Here is a 23,644-nt window from a genome sequence, read left to right as displayed (position 1 = left end):
GTGCCTGTGGTCCCAGCTACTCAGGAGGCTAAGGTGGGAGGGTCACCTGAGTCCAGGAGGTGGAGGTTACAGGGAGCCATGAATGTGCCACTGTACTTGAGGCTGGGAGCCTGTTTGACAGAGCGAGACCCTGTCTCAAAAAACAAACAAACAAAAAAACCATGTCAACATATTCTAGTTAAAAATTTGTTATAACAGAGTTTATTATAATCTAATTCTCCACTTTAAAAAAAAAGCCAACCAGGGTTAGCCGATAGTCCAGGAGTTGACATGGGTAATAGAGGATGAGAGGGTAAAGACAGAGTGCATGTTTAAAAAGCTGCCCCAATATCCAGCCCAATAGGCTGGAATTGATGTTCCTCTGCCCTGGATATTGAATCTGGGAAAGGTGTCCAGTTTTTCTATGAAGCTGAATGCCGAAAGGAGGATGTTGAAGTCTGAGGATAAACCTGTGGCCTGGCAAATTTAGTCCCGTTGTTTCAGGTGACTAAATTCTATACCCTTACAAGACTTTTAAAATGATAATATTATATAATCAACAGCTCTGTATTCCATCTAGTGAATTGGTTTTATTAGCGATTCTTTATCTTCACTGCCTACCAGATAACATCCAACTCACTCCCTAGCCAGATGTCCAGGACTCAGCTGACCTTTCAGGCCTGCCCACTGCAGACACCATGCTCTTGGCACTCCACAGTCACAGGGTCCACTTTCCCAACTCTGTGGCTTTGCAAGCGCTCTTCCTCTAACTACAAGTTCCCTTTCAGTACCACCGAATCCCTCCAAAGCTAAGTTCAAATCAGAACTCTCCTGCAGCCCTCAGAACTGACTGCTCCATGGCTCTGTCTTCCTGAGGCACCTCGTGCATTTATCACTTCTGTGGCTAACAACATATTTAATATTATATTGTGATGATGTATTTTATTTATCTTCTCTGCTACATAGACCTGGAGGATATTGTGTTTGTCTTCATCTTTTTTCCTACATAACATAGTACATGGCTCTGGATGGAATAGGGGCTTAATATATATTTGTTGTTGAATGAAAGAACGAATGTTAAAAGGCTTCTAAATGAATCTGATATAGTTTAAATCCCAATGCCAGTAATAACAATAATAATATAGTCATAGAAAGAGATTAAAGTTAAAAAGTATTAATTTGCCTTTTTAATTATGAAGTTCTGTTTCCCCGTGTACCAAAGAAGACATCTCATAAGGCAAAAATGAACTTAGAAATGAACAAACAAGGCCGGGTGCAGTGGCTCACACCTGTAATCCCAGCACTTTGGGAGGCTGAGGTAGGCAGATCATTTGTGGTCAGGAGTTGGAGACTAGTCTGGCCAACATGGTGAAACCCTATCTCTACTAAAAATACAAAAAAATTAGCCAGGCATGGTCGCACACGCCTGTAATCACAGCTACTCAGGCTAAAGCAGGAGAATCACTTGACCAAGGTGGAGGTTGCAGTGAGCCAAGATCACGTCACTGCTCTCCAGCCTGGGCTACAGAGCAAGACTCTGTCTCAAAAAAAAAAAAAAAAAAAAAATTCGAAAAATAAACGAATGTTTCTTCGCTAGTACACTAGAGCACTGACTAAATGTTCTAATACATTGCTCTTAGTAGTCACATAGAGCTCAAATAAATAAATAAACAATAAAGCAAACTACTAAAAATAGGAAAATGAGCTTTTCAAGAGCTTTCAGGAATTCTTTGTCTGCTGTTCAACTTTTAACCAGACAATCTGAAAAATTTTTAAAGCTTAATAATAATGAATAACCATCTTCTATAAAGTCAAAGTAGTTTACTTGAGATACAGGGACTTATCACAGAAATGGAATGTACCAGGTTACTTAGGGCATGATGTTTGAGAGGACAGTGTCTTCATGACCAAGTCCAGTGTATCCTGAATCCTTATGTTATTTGTTTCCATCAGGGAAGGATGTCTCCCAAATGATTTTGTGTTTTCTTCTGGATCAAGGGGGTGAAGCGTATGGGGGTTGAATAGACATCGAGGCTCCCCCAAGATGCCAACTCTGTGAAAAGAATTATTGGGACAGCTGAAGTGGTGAGGCCAAAGACTGACGTGGAGAGTTGAGACTGTGATTGTGGTTGTATGTATGTGTGTGTGTATATACACTAAAGCTAAGATACACTCTCTCCCTTTTTAAAAACCTTCCCTGTTTCCATGAACTACTACTGTAGTCTAATATATGAGTCCAAAAGTAAATTCTTAGCAAGATTTTGTAGTAGCGCTTCCCACATTTCTCAAAAATGATTCTACTAATAGAAAAACCTCAGCCTTAAAAAAATTCAGTTACAGGGCCGGGCGCGGTGGCTCACACCTGTAATCCCAGCACTTTGGGCGGCCGAGGCGGGCAGATCACCTCAGGTCGGGAGTTTGAGACCAGCCTGACCAACATGGAGAAACCCCATCTCTGCTAAAAATACAAAATTAGCCAGGCTGGTGGCACATGCCTGTAATCCCAGCTACTCAGGAGGCTGAGGCAGGAGAATCACTTGAACTCGGGAGGCAGAGGTTGAAGTGAGCCAAGATTGGGCCACTGCACTCCAGCCTGGGCAACAAGAGAGGGACTCTGTCTCAAAAAATAATAATAATAATAATAACAATAATAATAATAAATAAATAAATCAGTTACTCACTCCTCCAAACTAGAACTATTTGGAGTCTAGCACCACTTTCTAGCAATTTTTTTTCTGGTCTAGATGGGTGTACCTCAAGATTCTCTAGAAAGGAAACTAGGAGGGCAGCAGGGCAGAAGTAAGAAAATGGGGGCTGTCATCATGGCTCAGTTCCCTGGCAGAGGGCCCCTGCCCCTTCCAGTCCCACCTGGGATGCCACCTCAAGGCACTCATGTTTCTCTTGCCAAGCCACTTACACTGGCATGGACACAGAGTCCAAAGCTCCCACATGCTTTTGCATCTCAGCTGGGAATCTGACATCTACTTGATGATACTTTTTCTCAAAGACGTTTTGAGCTTTTTCTCTGAGAGATGGCAGCAGAGTAGACATGACTGGAGAACGCATGTTGATGGCTTTTTTAATTGCTGGGCGTTTTGCCATCATTCTCCTGTCGGGGAGGAAGGTGACATTTAGGTCATACAACCCTGTTTTCTAGAAATGTTCTTGAGGCCAAGTGCAGTGGCTCATGCCTGTAATCCCAACCCTTTGGGAGGTCAAGACGGGAGGATCACTTAAGTCCAGGAGTTCAAGACCAGCCAGGGCAACATAGCAAGACCTCCATCTCTACAAAAAATTTCAAAAATTAGCCAGGCGAGACAGCATGCCCACAGTCCTAGCTATAGGAGGATCACTTGAGCCTGGGAGGTTGAGGCTGCAGTGAACTATGATCATGCCACTGCCTTCCAGCGTGGGTGACGGAATGAGATGCTGTCTGAAAAAAAGAAGACGAGGCCAGGCACGGTGGCTAACACCTGTAATCCCAGCACTTTGGGAGGCTGATGTGTGTGAATCACCTGAGGTTAGGAGTTCGAGACTAGCTTGACCAACATGGTGAAACTCCGTCTCTACTAAAAATACAAAAAATTAGCCAGGCGTGGTGGTGCATGTCTGTAATACCAGCTACTCAGGAGGCTGAGATAGGAGAATTGCTTGAACCAGGAGTTGGAGGTTGCAGTGAGCCAAGCTTGTGCCACTGCACTCCAGCCTTGGCAACAGAGCAAGATTCTGTCTCAAAAAAATAAAATAAAATAAAATAGAAGAGAAAAAAGAAAAGAAAAGAAAGGAAAGGAAGAAAGGAAGAAAAGAAATATCCTTGAGCATAGGAAAGTCAAAAGGTCATACCTAAACTGAACAAAAGTCATGCGTTTCTTTTCCCCTCCTGATTCCTCATCTTCACGCCTCCTGCGAGGAATGTTGAACATATTGGTACGAAAGAGTCTCCCTACTTCTTCTTCAATCTCTGTCAAGTGTTGACGTCGGAAGACAATCCAAGCCACATAGGTACAGAAAGTGTAAAAGGACTATAACAAAAAATAGACAAGAATCACAATCCTTAGCTGTGAAATGGAAAACTCCCACCTGTCTATATAACACAGCTAAGCAGACACAAACCCAGATGACCCCATTTCCCAATATTCCTGAAACACTGTGCAAAATTACACATGTACTCACTTTTGCACAAGGAAGATCAGACCAACAATTTAAGGTATAGCACATAGCTTGTTAGCATCCTTTCTAGAAAGGCTATTCGCTAAAAATAAGTGTCTGACAAATGGTCATTTTTTGTTGGTATAAATTGTTTCATATCAAAAAGCACCAAAACATAAGTGACTCACCTCAAAGAACTTCCAGTCTTTCTGTGTATCTGATATTTTCTCCCTGTAACATAACAAGTCACAACTATAGGTTGAGAGGGAAGTTCAATCTTTCAGGGACCTAGTCCTTATCTTCCTCTAAAGTTAGGGTCATTATCTTGGCCCCAAGATTATTTTCAGCTACACAAATGCTATCAAAAGGCCTTGATAAAGAGTCTCAATACTTTCTTCTTCAACTTCCTATGTTACCCAGATAAAAATCCCTAGAATGGTAAAAAGTTAATCGATATAAATTTGGGGTCAACAAACCAGTGAGGAAATGTATTTTTCCAAAGACTTCTAGTAATTTGAGTATTGGGGAGGTAAGGAGAGTGGAAAGGTGATAAAGAGGAAGCAGAGAACTAGAAGGTAAGGCTGCAATAAAGAAAAGGAAAATAATTAGCAAACAATAGTTATGGCTATTGGGTACAAAAAGAAACAGAAACAAAAGCCACAAAGATCTATGCCAAAACAACCAATAGACTGAGAACAGCAGTGTGCTCCTCCTTTTGATAGGCATGGGCAAACCTGAGTCTTCTCTCTTACCAGGAGTCCTTGGAACACAAATTCAATGTTAAGAATACTATACTTGGCCAGGCGCAGTGGCTTATGCCTGTAATCTCAGCACTTTGGGAGGCCGAGGTGGGAGGATCACTTAAGGCCAGGAGTTTGAGACCAGCCTGGCCAACATGGTGATACCTCGTCTCTACTAAAAATACAAAAATTGGCTGGGTGTGGTGGTGAGCACCTCTAATCCTAGCTACTCGGGAGGCTGAGGCAGGAGAACTGCTTGAACCTGGGAGGCAGAAGTTGCAGTAAGCCGAGATTGTGCCACTGCATCCCAGCCTGGGTGACAGAGCAAGACTCCATCTCAAAAAGAAAAAAAAAACATACTAAACTAGCATGGGCACAATTAGTGAACATGGCCTCCCCTCCTAACAATTCTGATTCTGACTCCCAGCATTAGGAAACCAGACCTGGTCTGGGGAGCCCTTGAGAGTTGATTGAGGGGGCTATGCATCTGCAATCACTTCATCAGTCACAGCAGCCAAGGCCAGACCCTGGACACTTCAAGGCTGATCCTGGTTTTGCTTCTTTTTTAAGACAGAGCTGGAGTGCGGTAGTGTGATCATAGCTCACTATAGCCTCAACCTTTTGGGCTCAAGCAATCCTCCCACCTGCCAATCCTCCCCCCTCCAATCCTCCCACCAGACTGTAGGAGTTCAGGATGGTTCTGGAGAGCCTGGTACCCACCTCAGCCTCATAAGAAGCTGGGACCACAGGTATACACCACCACACTGGCTATTTGTTTTTCTTTGATACAGGGTCTCACTCTGTCACCCAGGCTGAAGCACAGTGGCATAATCATGGCTCACGGCAGCCCTGACCTCCCCAGCCTCAGGTGATCCTCCCACCTCAGCCTCCCAAGTAGCTGGGACTAAGGCACACGCCACCACGACCAGCTAATTTTTGTATTTTTTGTAGAGACGGGGTTTCACATGTTGGCCAGGCTGGTCTCGAATGCCTGAGCTCAAGCTATCCACCCATCTCACCGTCCCAAAGTGCTGGGATTACAGGCATGAGCCAAGGTGCCCGACCTGCTTCTGCTTTTGTTGGAGCCTTCCTTGGAGGAACTGTGACTCTGAGGATTGGCCTTGGTACCAGGCTCTCCAGAACCATCCTGAACTCCCACAGTCTGGGAAAGATGACCCAAATCTCACAGGACCTTCGGCCTTCTCACAAGGACTTCCTGGTCTGAATGGGCCTAAACTAGCCCTTCACTTGGGGAATGAGGCCGAAGAGGTGGTTACTGGGGCCTGCCCCTCCCCTCCTACAGACTCTCTTCATTATATATTGGTTTCTTCATGTGCAAGTCTTCAATAAAGAACTGCGGCAAGAGCAATTACAGTGAACATGGACTAAGTATGGAGTATGTGCCGGGTACCGCGCTAAGCCCTTTACACGTATGATCATATCTAGTTTTCATAACATCCCGCACCATGCTAAGCCCTTTACATGTATGATCATATCTGGTCTTCATAACATCCCTACGGTATAGTCAACATTATTATTCCCAATTCTCAACTGAGGAAACTGAAGTTGAGACTTAAGTCCAAAGACATATATTTAATTAGTGGCAGATCCTGTACTAAAAATCAGGCCTGTCAGATACCCACATCTGTCCTCATAACTGGAATGTGAGGAGAATAAGCTTTTTTCTTTAAAATAGTTTGCAGATAAACATATTGAACAACAGAGCTCAGCGGAAACTTTTCGGAGCAACCCTCAGCATTTCTTTTCTGTGCAACCTGAGGCCTCCACCTGAGGGGTGTGCTGATGTGAAATTTCTGCCCTTTGAAAGCTCCTCTTCCGTAACCAACTGTAAATCTTCTGCCAGCTGAAACCAGAGACCATGAACACCTGCCAAGCTGAAGCAAGAAAACCAGCCAAAGTCTGTTTTGGGAATAAAGTCAGCTTGCATTCTGGGAGATCGAGAGCAGAGCTCACAACAGCACAAGGCAAACCAGCACCATCTTAGCACGGTTTTGAAATGAGAGTGATTGCCCAGGAAACACACTTTCTTTCTTTTTCTTTCTGGGTTCTTTTTTTAGATATTAGAAGAGAAGGTAAGGCTGGGCACAGTGGCTCACGCCTGTAATCCCAACACTTTGGGAGGCCGAGGCAGGTGGATCACCTGAGGTCAGGAGTTCGAGACCAGCCTGACCAACATGGAGAAACCCCATCTCTACTAAAAATACAAAATTAGCTGGGCGTGGCGGCAGTTGCCTGTAATCACAGCTACTCAGGAGGCTGAGTCAGGGAGAATTGCTTGAACCCAGGCGGTGGAGGTTGCAGTGAGCCAAGATCGCGTCACTGTACTGCAACCTGGGCACAGAGCAAGATTCCATCTCAAAAAAAGACAAAAAAAAAAAAAGAAGAAGAGAAGGTAACATGAACCTCTTTCCACTTTCCCTCAAGTTGCCATACACACTGGAACTCTTTCTCTCTCTCTCTTTTTTTTTTCTTTTTTTTGAGACAGACTTTCACTCTTGTTGCCCAGGCTGGAGTGTAATGGCACGATCTTGGCTCACCACAACCTCCGCCTCCCAGGTTCAGACGATTCTCCTGCCTCAGTGTCCCAAGTAGCTGGGATTACAGACATGCACCACCACGCCCAGCTAATTTTGTATTTTTAGTAGAGATGGGGTTTCTCCATGTTGGTCAGGCTGGTCTTGAACTCCTGACCTCAGGTGATCCGCCTGCCTCAGCCTCCCAAAGTGCTGGGATTACAGGTGTGAGCCATGGCGCCTGGCCTAACTCTTTCTCTCTTAATGCCCAAAGCAAACTGATGTAACCCATACTGCAAAAATTAAGTACAGAATGTCATGGGTTTCTTCTTACCATTCTGATTTAGCCCTGCATATGAAATAGAAATGTGCCCAGGAAATGGGTGCATACAATGAATACATTTGGGGACTTCAAAGTTAAAAGCTCTACATATTTATTTCTAGCTGGTATATTTTGAGTCGTTTTCCTGTCTTTTTTGGTATTTTGTAATTTTTATATTAAGTATATATACTTAAAATAAATTGATTATAAATTTAAAATTTTATTGATTATAAAATAAAATTGGCTGGGTGTGGTGGCTCACACCTGTAATTCTAGCACTTTGGGGGGCCAAGGCAGGAGGATCGCTTGAGCTCAGGAGTTCAAGACCAGCCTGGGCAAGTTGGCGAAACCCGATCTCTACAAAAAAACACAGAAAAAATAAAAAATAGCTGGGAGTGGTGGCACACACCTTGTAGTCCCAGCTACTTTTGGGGCCAGGTGAGAGCATTGCTTGAGAACAGGAAGTTGAGGCTGCAGTGAGCCGAGATAGTGCCACTGCACTCTAGCCTGGGTGACAAAGTGAGACTCCATCTCAAAAAAATAAAAAATAAAAATAAATTTAATTTAATTTTAAAAAATTAAAATAACAAAATTTAAGCCTCCCAAAATTGTCTGCAAATAGAAATGGGGTTTAAACAATACAATCCGTGGAAATATAATACAAGTCATAAATGTAATTTTAAATTTTCTAGAAGAAAAACAAGTGAAGAGAAACAAGTGAAGCTAATTTAATAATATATTTTATCTAAACCCCCCAAAACATTATCATTTCAATATAGAAGCAATATTTCTAAAGTACTGAGATATTTTATTCATTTTTAGATTTTCTGTGTACAGTGCTTATTTTTCACTTACAGTATGTTTCAATTTGGACTATCTACATTTCAAAGTGCTCACTAGCCACTTGTGGCAAGTGGCCACCATGCTGGTGAGCACGGACGCCATGCATTCCATGTTTGAGGACACAACCCAAAGGAAAGAGGGGAAAGCCAGCCTGGTAGTAAATCTAGAGATTTTTAGTGGCCTGTTATGATGCTTTCTTATTCCTTCTTGCTACCTTAGACTCTTGGCTCCAAATCAAAATGAAGAAAGTATATTTTATGATTTGTCATTCCTAAAGGGAAACAAAGTTTAGTCCCAGACTTCTGGGCTGGGAAGAAAAAAAAGTTGTGCTCCCCTATTTGCCCCCTGCTGCTGTAGGTATAATCAGGTTTCAATGAAGGGCAAGGTCTGCTCTATACAAGACAGTATCAAAGGGATGTATTTTAGGGGAGGGGAAAGAGGCTTTGGTGCAGCATGTGACTGGGGGTAAGGGCAGAGGAACAGGGCTTAGGGATAATTTATACACCTGAGTTTCAAAAAGACTCCCTTTTTCCCCGTCAGCCCCACCGCTAGCCTCTCTGGTCACCCATCAAGTGACAGCTGCACTGAGAACAGTGGAAGAAGGTATAAATGCTAGGGTCAAGGTGGGGGTGGAGCCAGCATTGGCCATCACCAAAGAAAAGATCTAACTATGGCATGTGCCTGCCACCAAGGAGGTTTTCATATCTTAACTTGGAAAACACAGAGAACTTTTATTGAACATGTTCATCAAAATTCTGCCAAAGCTTTTGGGATGTCAGGGTTCCTCAGACATTTAAAGGCACATGCTTCTACTTCTCAAGAGACATGAAAGCACTAAATTAACAGCACCCAAACTGCTGGTTCTACTAAAATCTTTAATCCTAGAGATAAATAGCATAACGTGTTGTAGTCCAATATTAAGTGTGCATATGAGACAAAACAGGGACCAACCCCCCTACACTTAGGGACCTGCCACCCCACCCCCACCCCCAAACATGGAAATAAAGGAAAGCCTTGAGTTCCTTTAAGGGAAATTCCAGGCACCTAGCTAGCTCTGAGAAGTAAATGAGCAACTTGATAAGCAAGAAGGTAACAGTAGCTTAAAAGACAGCCAAGGAAGTTCGAGTCACAAGATGTTTGGTTCTCTATATAAAGTAAAAATAACATTTTAACATACGTCCCTGGTTGTTTTTTAGAAACTCAGACCCCCACCAAATGGGTCCACTGGCATGTAGACCTCAGATAAGAGGAGATTGAGGACTGAACTCTGACTGCATTCATTGTTCTAAAGTTCTTCCTGAGAGGCCTAGAAGAAGTCATGTCCACGAGCCAGACCTAACACATCTTCCTACAGACCCCAGGTTTTTTAAACAAAGCTGCTCTACCTTAACCAAATCAGAAAATCTTTGAATCTGCTTATGACCTGTAAGGCCCCGCTTCAAAATATCCTGCCTTTTTAGTCCAAACCAATATCTAACCTCCATGTACTGATTTACAATTTTGCCTGTAACTTCTGCTTTCCTAAAATTTACTCCTGCCTTTAAAAACCCTTGCTTGCAAGCCATCAGAGAGGTCAGGTCTTAAGCGAGAGCTGCCTGATTCTACTTGCTTGGCGACCTGCAAATAAATGCTCTCCTTTCTCCTGATATTACAAACCATGGTGTGGATGTTTCACCTGACTGCATCAGGCAAGCAGACCCCAGTTCACTTCGGTAACACATATCTGAGAGAGAAAAATCAGAAAACACACATGCAAATATTAGCTTACTGAAATCAGAAAGAAGTGAAATGTTAAAATGAGTTAATCACCATAACTGGCAAAAACATTGTCCTCATCTCCTCCTACATAAAAGCCACCAAAAGAACAATATAAACTTCTGAATCATGGCAAAAACCTGTTCCAGTCTGTCTTCTATGTCCTTTGTTCAGCGTCTGACCTGTATGGAATTTGTTATGTGGGTGGTGAGATCTACGCTCATTCTTCTATAAAGTGCTATCCAGCAGGCAGAGGAAACATGGGTTATGTCGCACACAGTGGAAAAATGACCAGCACCATCTGGAAATGAGCTAGTGCTAAACAGAGGCCATCACCTACTTTCAAACATATGCGTTCCTTTAAAGGTTTATATAAAAATTGCCTTGGAAAAAGTACAATTACTTCAGTGGTACAATTATGCCGAGAACTAAAAAATATTATAAATTCTCTAATTATGGTATAATTGTTTATAGTTTGCTTTTTATCCCAACATTAGTTTGCAATGTATATGTGTTTTTAAAGATTAAACCTTAAGTATGAGAAATTTAAAAAAAAATTTTTTTTTGAGGCAGGGTGTTGTTCGGTCACCCAAGCTAGAGTGCAACAGCACGATCACGACACATTGCAGCCTCAAGCTCCCTGGCTCAAGCAGTTCTCCCACCTCAGCCTCCCAGGTGGCTGGAAATACAGGCATGCACCACCATGCCCAGCTAATTTTTAAATTTTTTTTCTGGAGAGAGGGTCTCACTGTGTTGCCTGGGCTGGTCTTGAACTCCTGGGCTCCAGTGATTTTCCTGCCTCAGGCTCCCAAAGTGCTGGGATTACAGGCATGAGCCACTGTGCCTGGCTAAAATCATTTCTTAAGAGCAGGTTTTTGTTTTGTTTGTTTGTTTGTTTGTTTGAGATGGAGTCTCACTCTGTCCCCCAGGCTGGAGTGCAGTGGCGTGATCTCGGCTCACTGCAAGTTCCGCCTCCCAGGTTCACACCATTCTCCTGCCTTAGCTTCCTGAGTAGCTAGGACTACTGGCGCACGCCACCACGCCCGGCTAATTTTTTGTATTTTCAGTAGAGACTGGGCTTCACCACGTTAGCCAGGATGGTCTCGATCTCCTGACCTCGTGATCTGCCTGCCTCGGCCTCCCAAAGTGCCGGGATTACAGGAGTGAGTCACCGTGCCCAGCCCAAGAGCAGGTTTTTTAACCTTAAATCCTAGTTTTCTAACTAGAAGTGACACTTTAAAGACAAAAGAAATCAGTGTCAATAGTGATGTTGTAAATGATTGAGTAGGAAACTATAAAGATAACTGTAATTTTATCATAATGCTTTTCTTAAAAACTTTGTCAAGAGAAAACACTACTTCTTTGTAAACAATGAAGTCTACAGCAAGCTAAACCTCCACCAACAGCCCTAGACACCGGCAAAAGCTTCCTGTTTTTGGATCACAGAAAGGTATTTTTGATGCTGAAACATCCCCAACTTCTAAGTATCTCTATGTTATATCTACTACTATACCTCACTCATCAGAGATATTAAATGTAACAATTCCATTATTTTATATATGCTCTTGTCCTTTTGGGTTTCTTTTTTCTTTTAATTTTAGGTTTGGGGGTACATGTGAAGTCTTGTTACATAGATAAACACGAGTCACGGGGGATTGTTGTACATATTATCACATCACTCGGGTATTAAGCTCAGTACACACTACTTATCTTTTCTGCTCCTCTCCCTCCTCCTACCCTTCTCACCTTAAGTAGACCCCAGTATCTGTTGCTTCTTTCTTTGTGTTCATAAGTTCTTATCATTTAGCTCCCACTTATAAATAAATGAGAACATGCAGTATTTGATTTTCCTCTCCTGTGCTAGTTTGCTAAGGATAATAGCCTCCAGCTCTATCCATGTTCCCACAGAAGGCATGATCTCATTCTTTTTTATAGCTGCAGAATATTCCAAGGTGTAAACATACCACCTTTTATTTATCCAGTGTGTCATTGTTGGGCATTTAGGTTGATTCCATTGATTCCATGTATTTGCTATTGTGAACAGTGCTGCAATGAACATTCGCATGCATATGTCTTTATGGCAGAATGCTTTACATTCCTCTGGGTATATACCCAGTAATGGGAATGCTGGGTCGAATGGTAGTTCTGCTTTTAGCTCTTGAGGAATTGCCATACTGCTTTCCACAGTGGTTGAACTCATTTACACTCCCACCAACAGTGTATAAGGGTTCCCTTTTTTCTGCAACCTTGCCAGCATCTGTTATTTTTTGACTTTTTAATAACGGCCATTCTGACTGGTGTGAAATAGTATCTCATTGTGGTTTTTATTTTTTACTGTAACCCACAGAAAGAAATATATTTAATAGAGTCCCCAATACACACTGAAACAAAAGTCTCCTAAAACAATACTTACTTTTACTTTTTATGATGTACTCTGATTTTTAAAGTTCTAGTCTATTCTCTTCAAGACTTACTAAATTGATTTTGAGATCCATTAATGTGTTGTAACTTATACTTTGAAAAACATTGGTTTAGGAACATTACTGTAAGAAAGAATAACAGGCTGTAGAAAGCTGAATGCATAAAAGACGAGGACTGACTGTACTTTTAAAAGACACAAAAAGCGCGGTGATGAAATACCTGTAATCCCAGCACTTTGGGAGGCCGAGGCGGGTGGATCAGCTGAGGTCAGGAGTTCAAGACCAGCCTGACTAACACGGTGAAACCCCGTCTCTACTAAATACAAAAAATCAGCCAGGCGTGGTGGCAGAGGTTGCAGTGAGCCAGGATTGCACCATTGCACTCCAGCCTGGGCAACAAGAGTGAAACTCTGTCTCAAAAAAAAAAAAAAAAAAAAAAGTCCAGTCGTGGTGGCTCACGCCTGTAATCCCAACACTTTGGGAGGTTAAGGCAGGCGGATCACGAGGTCAGGAGATAGAGACCATCCTGGCTAACATGGTGAAACTCCATCTCTACTAAAAATACAAAAAATTAGGGCATGGGGGCGGGCGCCTGTAGTCCCAGCTATTTGAGAGGCTGAGGCAGGAGAATGGCGTGAACCCAGGAAGGGGAGTTTGCAGTGAGCTGAGATTACGCCACTGCACTCCAGCCTGGGCGACAGAGCAAGACTCTGTCTCAAAAAAAAAAAAAAAAAAGTAATCATGGCAGCAAAGCTTAAAAATGCTATGATGTTGGATATGTTATCAGAAGCAGACACCAAGACAGGACTAGACATGAGATTTATTGGAGGAAACGATGGTGACAGAAAATGAGAGAACTGGAGAAGGCAAGGAGCGCCGTCACACCTCAAGGCATGTCTGACCCTGTGAGAGAAGAAAGGCAGGAGGGTCTGGGTAGGAAGGAACTCAGACAGTGGCAAAGCTCTAGGAAAGTTTTGACCAGGCCAAAGGGGAGTCCTCGAGCTGAAGCTGTCAGTCAGAGGACTCCTGCAACGGTGAGGAATGGGCCTGCTGCACTCAGACACTGGCAGGAGGCAGCCTATGGGAAGCATGGTGCAATGGGCTGAATGTTTGTGTTCTCCCGAAATTCGTATGTTGAAATCCTAACTCCCAGTGTGATGGTATCAGGATGTGAGGCCTTTGGAAGTAATTAAGTCATGAACATAGAGCCCTTATATATGAATTAGTGTTCTAGAAAAGAGACCCCAGAAAGCTCTGTCATCTTCTTTCTGCCATGTTGAGGATACAATGAGAAGCTGGCAGTCTGCAACCTAGAAGAGGGCCCTCACCAGAGCCTGACCATGCTGGTATACTGATCTTAGACCTGCAGCCTGTAGAACTGTGAGAAAGATATTTCTGTTGTTTATAAGCCACCCTGTCTATGGTACTTGGCTATAGCAACCCAAACAGGCTAAAACATGTGGCCTCAGTGCAGACCTGGTGGTGGATTCAGGCGCAACAGCTGGGGCCACTGCTCAGTTACACTCCCTGAGTGCCACATTTTCATGGTCCCATGCTGGAAAGCAGAACCAAACTTGTCAACTCCATAAAAGAACTGCAGCAGCAAAAACTTGAAAGCTGCAGAACGGATGTAGTAGAATAAAGAACGGGTGTTGTCAGGGATACACATTAAGAGTGTATTCCCAAGTCATGAAAAATCACACACACATGGTGAATCGAATCACACAGATGGTGGGCCTCGGAAGTGGACCGAGGACATCTACCACTATAGAAACAGGGGTGTGAAAGAAGAGAAATGGCCAACAATGCCAAGAAACAACCAAAACACAAAGAAAGTGAGCCTGAACTGAAAGTATATCGATGCAAACATCAATAAATATCAAGTTCCAGCCGAGAGAAACTTCATATGTATATCTGTTTTTTAACTTTATAAACTAATATAGCTCCTTATGAATAGCCAAGAAGAAATTAGAGAATATATGCCTGTGCCCCTCAGACCCTAGGTAACTTGGAAAAAAATCTACCCAACTAAAGAATGAATTAGGGCCAAGTGCCGTGGCTCATGCCTGTAATCCCAGCACTTTGGGAGGCTGAGGTGGGTGGATCACCTGCGGTCAGGAGTTTGAGACCAGCCTGACCAATATGATGAAACCCCATCTCTACTAAAAATACAAAAATTAGCCAGGCTTGTTGGTGTGTGCCTGTAATCCTAGCTACTCGGGAGGCTGTCAGGAGAATTGCTTGAACCCAGGAGGCAGAGGTTGCAGTGAGCAGAGATAGTGCCACTGTACTTCAGGCTGGGCGATGGAGCGAGACTCCATCTGAAAAAAAAAAGAAAAAAATAAAGACTGAATTAGCCACATACAGTCTCTGTCCTGCCTTTTCTTTTCGTAGGTAGGCAGAAAAGATTGGAACATCCAGAAAAAGTGAAAAAAGAAAAAAAAATTGCAACCACATCTCATATTTGTAAAGTTAATTATATGGGAGGGTAGAAATTGATGCTCAAATGAAAGACATTAAAACACGGATTAAGCAAAACTTTTAGTAAGAGTTGGGTAATAAGAAAAAATAAACTGGAAAAATAGGGTAAGAACAGCAAAATATAAACACAGAATTTCATGAAGCATTTTCAATTACCAAGACTAACCCAAAAAAGGGACCTCAAATTATGTTTTTCCATTTATCTTTTGTCACAGCAACATGTGTTCTTGAATAAGACTCTTAAAATTTACACATGATATATCACATTTAAATGTGCATAGTATTTGACTCAGGAATTCTAGTTTAAGGAATTTATCTTTAGGACAAACTAGCAACTTATCTCAAATAGGCAAAATGGCCAGATAGAACATTGCCAAAGGAAAGAGGAGTGACTCTTGTTATCAGATGTTAAGTCACACCCTTTCCTGCCTGGCTTCCGCCTATGCTCCTCAGTCAAGTGTCCCTAAGGGACACCCCTCACTCTCCTGCTACGGGTGCCCATTATCTGTCTATGCCGCTATTATACTGACCAGCAATCTTTGCTTTCCTTACTTGATGACTCCTCCATTAGACTGTACACACTCCTTGAAGACTGTATGTTCTTTGCACCCTAGCACTTGGCACCATAACTACCACATAACAGGCACTCAACGTGAGTTGAATAAATCAAAGAAAAATATCAGCCATATAGTCCTGTATTTATAACAGAAAAACTGATCAATAAAACTCAATAGGAATTCCCCAAATTGGGTTAAAATATTAGAAAAATTCAACACCTAATAAATAAGAAATGTTACAGAGTGTGGAGACTAAAATCACTAAGTATTGGAAAGTTGGATATTAGTAAAGACAAAATATCTTAAGATTCATAACTCTTCTTATATGTTGTAACAAATCTCAAATAGATCAAAGATCAACATTTTTTTAAAACCTTATTGTTTAAAACTAGGAAAGAAAGGTAAATAGTTTAACCTAGGAATGGCAAGAACTTGCATGACTCTCGAGTAGCATCAGAAACAAGGTAGATGTATCCAAATAAATAAAAATGTGAAACATTTTCCTAATATGTAAAAACATAAATACCAAAAAGAAAGCAACAAACTAGAAATACAAATGACCAATCCTTGCTATGGGACACATATTTTAAAATTATACAAATTTTCAGCTGAGCACAGTGGCTCATGCCTGTAATCCCTGCACTTTGGGAGGCCAAGGCAGGCAGATCACTTCAGCCCAGAAGTTTGAAACCAGCCTGGGCAACATGGAGAAACCCTATCTCTACTAAAAATAGAAAAATTAGCTGGGCATGGTGGTGCACATCTGTAGCCCCAGCTACTCAGGAGGCTGAGGTGAGAGGATCACCTGAGCCCGGAATGCAGAGGTTGCAGTGAGCTGAGATCACACCTTGTCACTACGCTCTAGCCTGGGCCACAGAGCAAGACTTGTCTCAAAAAAAAAAAAAAATACAAATTCCCAGTTTCCATTTAATAGATGGTTAAAACTAAATGAACAGGCAGGCAGCAAATTATTTTACACAGAAAGACCACAGCCTCCACCATCATAAAAGATACTCAGTCAAGGCCGGGCTCAGTGGTTCACGCCTGCAATCCCAGCACTTTGGAAGGTCGAGGTGGGAGGATCACCTAAGGTCAGGAGATCGAGACCAGCCTGACCAACATGGTGAAACCCTATCTCTACTAAAAATACAAAAATTAGCTGGGCGTGGTAGCAGCACCTGTAATCCCAGCTACTCAGGAGGCTGAGGCAGGAGAATTACTACCTAGGAGGCAGAGGTTGCAGTGAGCCAAGATCGTGCCATTACACTACAGACTAGGGGGACAAGAGTGAGACTTCGTCAAAAAAAAAAAAAGATACTCAGTCAAATAAAACATCTTTAAGCTTTTTATACACCTTTAAACTGTCAAAAATATTAAAGTAATAAAATCCAACGCAACCAGATATACGTACTGCTGATGGTAATACAAAATGTCTTAACCTTCTTAGAGAACAATCTAGCAGTATGTATCAAGAGCTACAAAACTGTTTGTGGCCTTCTAGGTAAATATACTGTGGAAAATAAGCCACAAGGAAATAGTCCAAATGAATAAAGCAGTTTGTATAAAGCTATTCAATGCAGAAATATTATAACACACAAAAACTAAAATTATGCAAATGTACACAAAAAGAATGGTTAAGCAAATATGTATGTTACATAACAGAATCCTATTCAAAGTGGTAAGTGAAATCATATAATCAGAATAATAAGAGAAAGTACCCCAGAAATACAGAATACAAAAATGTATATACCAACAACTGTGTAAGTATGCTCATTAACAAAGCTGGTCTTTGAAAATGTGGAGAATGTAGAAAGAGACACATCATATACTAGGTTCTTTTCCTATGGAGGGGAAAATTATTTTCCTATAGGGGAAAAAAGCTGTTCTGGCTGACATGGTGTAGATCTGGGGCCTGTTGTGAAACTCAGAGAAGGAGATTCTGAGTTAAGGGTTGATGTTTTCGACCTTGTGATCCCAAACCTGTGATGAGACTCCTCTTTAAGTTTTAATTACAGTGGTGTAAAATAGTCATCCTAAGGTAAAAATGATCTTCCCACAAAGAACCATCTTAGAATCCACACCTCGGCAGCTCCTACTCACAATTGTTGCTGCTGCAAAATAAGCAGTGAAAGGGTAGGGAGACACCTAATCCCCCTGCACTACCAGCCCCACAAGGCCTCCTGCCCAAGGGAGCCAAGTCTGGCAGCAAGAGCCCTTCATGGTTGAGAGCAAGATTTCACTGAGAGACCATGTCATTCAATCTCAAGCAGTGGAAAGTTTTAAAAATATCAGCTGACATTCTGAGATTTCTTCCACATGCACTTCGCTCTCTCAAAGGAGACATTACAAGGGTTTGGGACAGATTCTCACCTGAGCCCAATTACTCTGGACAACAGAAGAAGGAACATTTTCTCAAGTTAACCAAAGCCAAACGTAAGCATCTTAAGGGTGTGGGTCTATGATGGAGTGATGATCTAATGAAGTGTAAAATGTGTGCTTACTTTCCACAGCACATGTGATGCTTATCCGGCATTGCCAAGCCCAGCACAAGGATACAGTACTTCTGCGCCAAGTACGTCTGTGCTGCTTCTAATTCACTTAAAACCAATTCCATTTCTTTTTTCTCTACAAGGCCTCTGATGGGGGGAACAAAAAAAAGAGAATTTGGGTTAATTTTCATAAATGCCTATATTAACTAGCAAAAAGTCAGAATTATAAACTTTTTTTTTCTTTTAAGACAGGGTCTTGCTCTGCTACCTAGGCTGGAGTGCAGTGGTGCTATCATAATTCATTGCAGCCTCAACCTCCAGGGCTCAAGCAATCCTCCTGCCTCAACCTGCTAAGTAGCTGGGACTATAGGTGCACGCCACTATGCCTATCTAATCTTTTTTTATTTTGTGTAGAGGCAGGGTCTCACTATGTTGTCCAGGTTGATCTTGAATTCCTGGACTCAAGTGATCCTCCCCTTGGCCTCCCAAAGTGTTGGGATGGCAGTGTGAGCCAGTGTGCCCAGCCATAAACTATTTTGAAAGAAATACAAGTGAGTCAACAGACTTCACTTACCAATGAGTTTATTTTATTTAAGCAGTGATATAGGAAAATCCTTAAAGTCCCTTCGTATTTAATCAATGGAATCAGCATCTCAAGTTTACGGTGTATTTTTGCTTTTTTTTTTTTTTTTTTTTTTAGACACAGTCTTGCTGTGTCACCCAAGCTGGAGTGCAGTGGCATGATCTTGGCTCACTGCAACCTCCACCTCCCGGTTCAAAGAATTATCCTGCCTCAGCCTCCCGAGTAACTGGGATTACACGTGCCTGCCACCATGCCCGGCTAATTTTTGTATTTTTAGTAGAGATGGGGTTTCGTCATGTTGGCCAGGCTGGTCTCAAACTCCTGATCTCAAGTGATCCATCCACCTTGGCCTCCCAAAGAGCTGGGAGTACAGACATGAACCACCACGCCCTGCCTATTTTTGCTTTTTTATTAGATTATACTTCATGTTATGTATCCCCAATTTTATAGGCAGGTAGTCCTAATTTATACAGAACAGCTCAACTAACAAATTATCTATACTGGTTGCTGAGGCAGTTAGCAGCCTACTTTCCTGCTATTTTCCTAAAACAACCGTGAAGGCTATGTACCTCAGCGTCCCCTGTGTTCTCTATGTCATTACTGAGCTTGGGGCTCAGCGTGTGAACAAGCACCGACACTCAGTTCTGAGTGTAGTTGTGTTTGCTAAGGAGGCATCTGTGGACTACTACTCTGGGAACTTTGGCGTCAATTACAATAACACTGCTTCCCTGTGAAACCAGCCGCAGTTCCAATTGAATTGCAAATGAACTTTCTCAAAGACAAACTGTTCTTAGGTTACAGCATGTCTGAAGCCAGATTTTAAGTTTCTGCTGTACAATACAGTAGGAAACAATATTGCTGATGATACATTCCAACGTACTGTTACTGAAAAGTGAGTTGTACTCTTATTGAAAAGTGAGGTGTCGGCCGGGCGCGGTGGCTCAAGCCTGTAATCCCAGCACTTTGGGAGGCCGAGACGGGCGGATCACAAGGTCAGGAGATCGAGACCATCCTGGCTAACACGGTGAAAGGAGGCTGAGGCAGGAGAATGGCGTAAACCCGGGAGGCGGAGCTTGCAGTGAGCCAAGATCCGACCACTGCACTCCAGCCTGGGTGACAGCACAAGACTCCGTCTCGAAAAAAAAAAAAAAAAAAAGAAAAGTGAGGTGTCACTAGACACCAAATGATATTTACTCTAAACAGGGACAAATGACTGCCCCTTCTGATATAACCATTAGACTGACTCCATGAAGATATGCCATGAGGGGAAGGGGGTGTATTTAAGGATAATATAGACATTTCAAAGCAGAAAATGTTATCACATGTGATGAAAAGGCTTATGAGTCATTGGAATAAAATGGATTTCTGGAATAAAGAGAGCTCCAATGTTAAGTGCCCAAATGCCATATAACCCAAACACACCCCTCCAGACGCACCCCAGTGGCCACACCCCTGTGCCTGTTTCCTTCAGCAGCCCCACCCTCACTGGTCACCCTACTCTGCCAGAGCTGCCAGTAGCTCATATTCTTCTTTTGCTGTAGAAAACAACCAAATCAAACTACAACCACCAAGGAATGCCTTGAAGCTTTTAGGCCAATGCTTCTCAAGTTTTAATAAACCTATGAATTATGAAAGAATCACTGGGGATACTTGCTAAAAGTACAAATTCCCAGTGCAATCCTCTCTCCAAGATTCTGGCTCAGGAGTCTGGGTCTAGCCCAGGAAATTTAAAACAATCTTCCCAAATGATTCCAAGGCAAGTGGTCCCTAGACCACATATACACATATACATAAAGGACTGATGTGTTGAAATGGAAAAAAAAGGAAAAAGCTATGAAAAAAAAAAATACTCAAGAGAAGCTAACCTATATACAAAACTCCAGGCAGAGGTGGCCTGCTTGCACCACATTTCTGTGTCTGGAAACCATTCCCCCATACTGTTTTCATCTAATTTTGTAAAACTGCCTTAAATACAAACCCAGTTAGTGGTTCATTTTTAAAGCACATTCTTTAAAAATGCAAACAATAATGCTGACAAAATTTTGCTGAAATGGATATGCTTATGCATTGCTTGTAAAAGAAAATTGGCATAATCCTTTGGGAAAAAAAACTGAAAATAATTTCAAGAGCTATAGAAATTATCATAAATTTTGATCCAATATCATCTCTCCTGGAAATTTATTCTTTTAAAAACATCATCCAAAATTAGGAGGAAATTTTTATGCATGAGGACATTCAATGCAATCATTATTTATATATCAGAAAAACTAGAAATTGCCAAAATATATAAAATAGAAGGTGATACGGTTTGACTATGTCCCCACCCAAATCTCATCTTAAATTGTAGCTCCCATAATTCCCATGTGTCATGGGAGGGACCCAATGGGAGGTAACTGAACATGGTGGCAGGTCTTTCCCGTACTGTTCTCACGATAGTGAATAAGTCTCATGAGATCCGATGGTTTTATAACGGGCGTTCCCCTGCGCACGCTCTCTTGCCCGCCACTATGTAAGATGTGCCATTGCTCCTCATTTGCCTTCCACCATGATTATGAGGTCTCCCCAGCCATGTGGAACTGTGAGTCCATTAAACCTCTTTCCTTTATAAATTACTCATTTGGGTAGTCTTTATTAGAAGCATGAGAACAGACTAATACAGAAGGATAAAGGGAGCAGCAATACAGTCAGATATTGTTTAAGGACTTGATGCTTATTAACCTAACTTATGAGTGAGTCTCCCACGAGATGTAGCCCAGGCATCAAAATCTTTACCCTTAACCACTACAATATACTGCCTCTTAGTAGGTAAGTCAATGCGCACACATTGGCTTGATGGAAAACTATGCTACCATTAAAAATTATAATTATGAAGATTATAATAACTTGAAAGTACATATGATATTATGTTTAAAAGTACATACAGGCTGGGCACAGTGGCTCAGGCCAATAATCCCAGCACTTTGGGAGGCTGACGTGGGTGGATGACCTGAGGTCGGGAGTTCAAGGTCAGCCTGGCCAACATGGTGAAACCCTATCCCTACCAAAAATATAAAAAATCAGCCAGGCATGGTGGCACATGCCTGTAGTGTCAGCTACTCAGGAGGCTGAGGCAGGAGAACCACTTGAACCCAGGAGGTGGAGGTTGCAGTGAGCCGAGATTGTGCCACTGCCCTCCAGCTTGGTTGATTGAGCAATACTCTGTCTCAAACAAACAGACAGTACATACATAATTGTTCAGAAGCTAAAAATTCTAATTATGGACAGATAAACTCTGGAAAACAGTGCAGTTGACTGGTGGGAAGTGCTGGGCATGTTGTGCAGTGGTTCAGGCACAAGCCTTGGAGTTAAACAGACCTGGGTTCTAACATCAGTTCCACCTAGGAACTATAATGTAATCTCCTAGGTATAGTATGTAATCCCCAACACACTATTTAACCTCTGTGAGCCTTAATTTCTTCACTTGTAAAACAGAGATAAGACTTCTTCCGGAAGTAGGGCTTTTAATCACCTGACATCATCTAAATATACCTTTGCCATCCATTTTCACCCTTTTCTGCTTTCCTCTCATGGCTGTAGGCTTTCTTCCCAAGTGCCATGCACTGGGTTAAGAAACACTGTCTCATCTACTTCTGTATAATAACTCTGTGAATTAAATGCTATTACTATCCCTATGCTCTATCTTGGTATTTGAAATCAATTTTTTTCTTCTGTGCAGATACCTCAATGCAATCAACATTTAATTCTATTATAGTAAGTAAACCAACTGACCACAGGAAGCCTGAAAATAAAGAGTTGTAATTTTTATTTTTAGAATCACACCATAAAATCCATACTTTTTTTTTTTTTAAGGCAGAGTCTTGCTCTGTCCACCAGGCTGGAGTGCAGTGGTGCCATCTCGGCTCACTGCAACCTCTGCCTCCCAGGTTCAAGCAATTCTCTTGCCTCAGCCTCCTGAGCAGCTGGGATTATAGGCGTGTGCCACCATGTCCAGCTAATTTTTGTATTTTTAGTAGAGATGGGGTTTCACCATGTTGGTCAGGCTGGTCTCGAACTCCTGACCTTGTGATCCACCCACCTCAGCCTCCTAAAGTGTTGGGATTACAGGCGTGAGCCACCGCGCCCGGCCAAAATTCATACTTTTAAGGCTTTGATTGGTTTGTTTTTGTCAATCTGAGTAACTGATTCCTTCTAAGGAACAGTCTGCCTTATACCACTGTGTTCTAATATGTTTGTTTGCATCTTTAACTAGAAAACCTGTCTTATTATCTATTCTTATCAATTAAGAAAGTAGGCCAGGCATGGTGGCTCACACCTGTAATCCTAGCACTTTGGGAGGCTGGGGCAGGCAGATCACCTGATGTCACGAGTTCGAGACCAGACTGGCCAACATGGTGAAACCCCATCTCTATTAAAAATACAAAAATTAGCTGGGCGTGGTGGTGGGCACCTGTAATCCCAGCTACTCAGGAGGCTGAGTTGGGAAAATCGCTTGAACCTGGGAGGTGGAGGTTGCAATGAGCCAAGATTGCACCACTGCACCCCAGCCTGGGTGGCAGAGCGAGACTCCATCTCAAAAAAAAAAAAAGAAAAAAGAAATTAAACAAATCTTTTTGCTAGATTAGCAATAAGCCTCAGAAGAGGAAATACCATAAAAATATAAGCCAAAGTGCAAAAAATGTCTAATAAGTTTCTATTTGGAAATAGTAAGAATCTTCAAACCTTCTAAGTCCATAGCTGGCTTTAAACCCTTTTGCTTGCTACCATAGAAACATTTCATGCTCTGGCTGCCCTG

At 42.2% G+C, this 23,644-nt stretch overlaps 1 protein-coding gene across 1 annotated transcript in view; it reads right to left on the bottom strand.

The window, feature by feature from the left end:
• Window positions 1–1,785: 1,785 nt before the first annotated feature.
• The window catches only part of PPP1R36 (protein phosphatase 1 regulatory subunit 36), a 43,412-nt gene continuing 21,553 nt past the window's right edge, over window positions 1,786–23,644 (bottom strand). Inside the window, exons 8-12 of the mRNA XM_005561477.5 lie at window positions 18,282–18,416; window positions 4,317–4,359; window positions 3,823–4,001; window positions 2,897–3,088; window positions 1,786–2,032 (exon numbers count right to left, since the gene is read on the bottom strand). Of these exons, the coding sequence (XP_005561534.1) occupies window positions 1,846–2,032; window positions 2,897–3,088; window positions 3,823–4,001; window positions 4,317–4,359; window positions 18,282–18,416 (736 nt within the window). The 3' untranslated portion in view covers window positions 1,786–1,845. The remainder of the gene's footprint in view (window positions 2,033–2,896; window positions 3,089–3,822; window positions 4,002–4,316; window positions 4,360–18,281; window positions 18,417–23,644) is intronic.

This window comes from Macaca fascicularis, chromosome 7 (genome assembly GCF_037993035.2).
Source record: "Macaca fascicularis isolate 582-1 chromosome 7, T2T-MFA8v1.1".
Taxonomy (NCBI): Eukaryota; Metazoa; Chordata; class Mammalia; order Primates; family Cercopithecidae; genus Macaca; species Macaca fascicularis.
The sequence above is the reverse complement of the archived record's forward strand: the minus strand, read 5'-3'. Positions and strand labels throughout refer to the sequence as shown.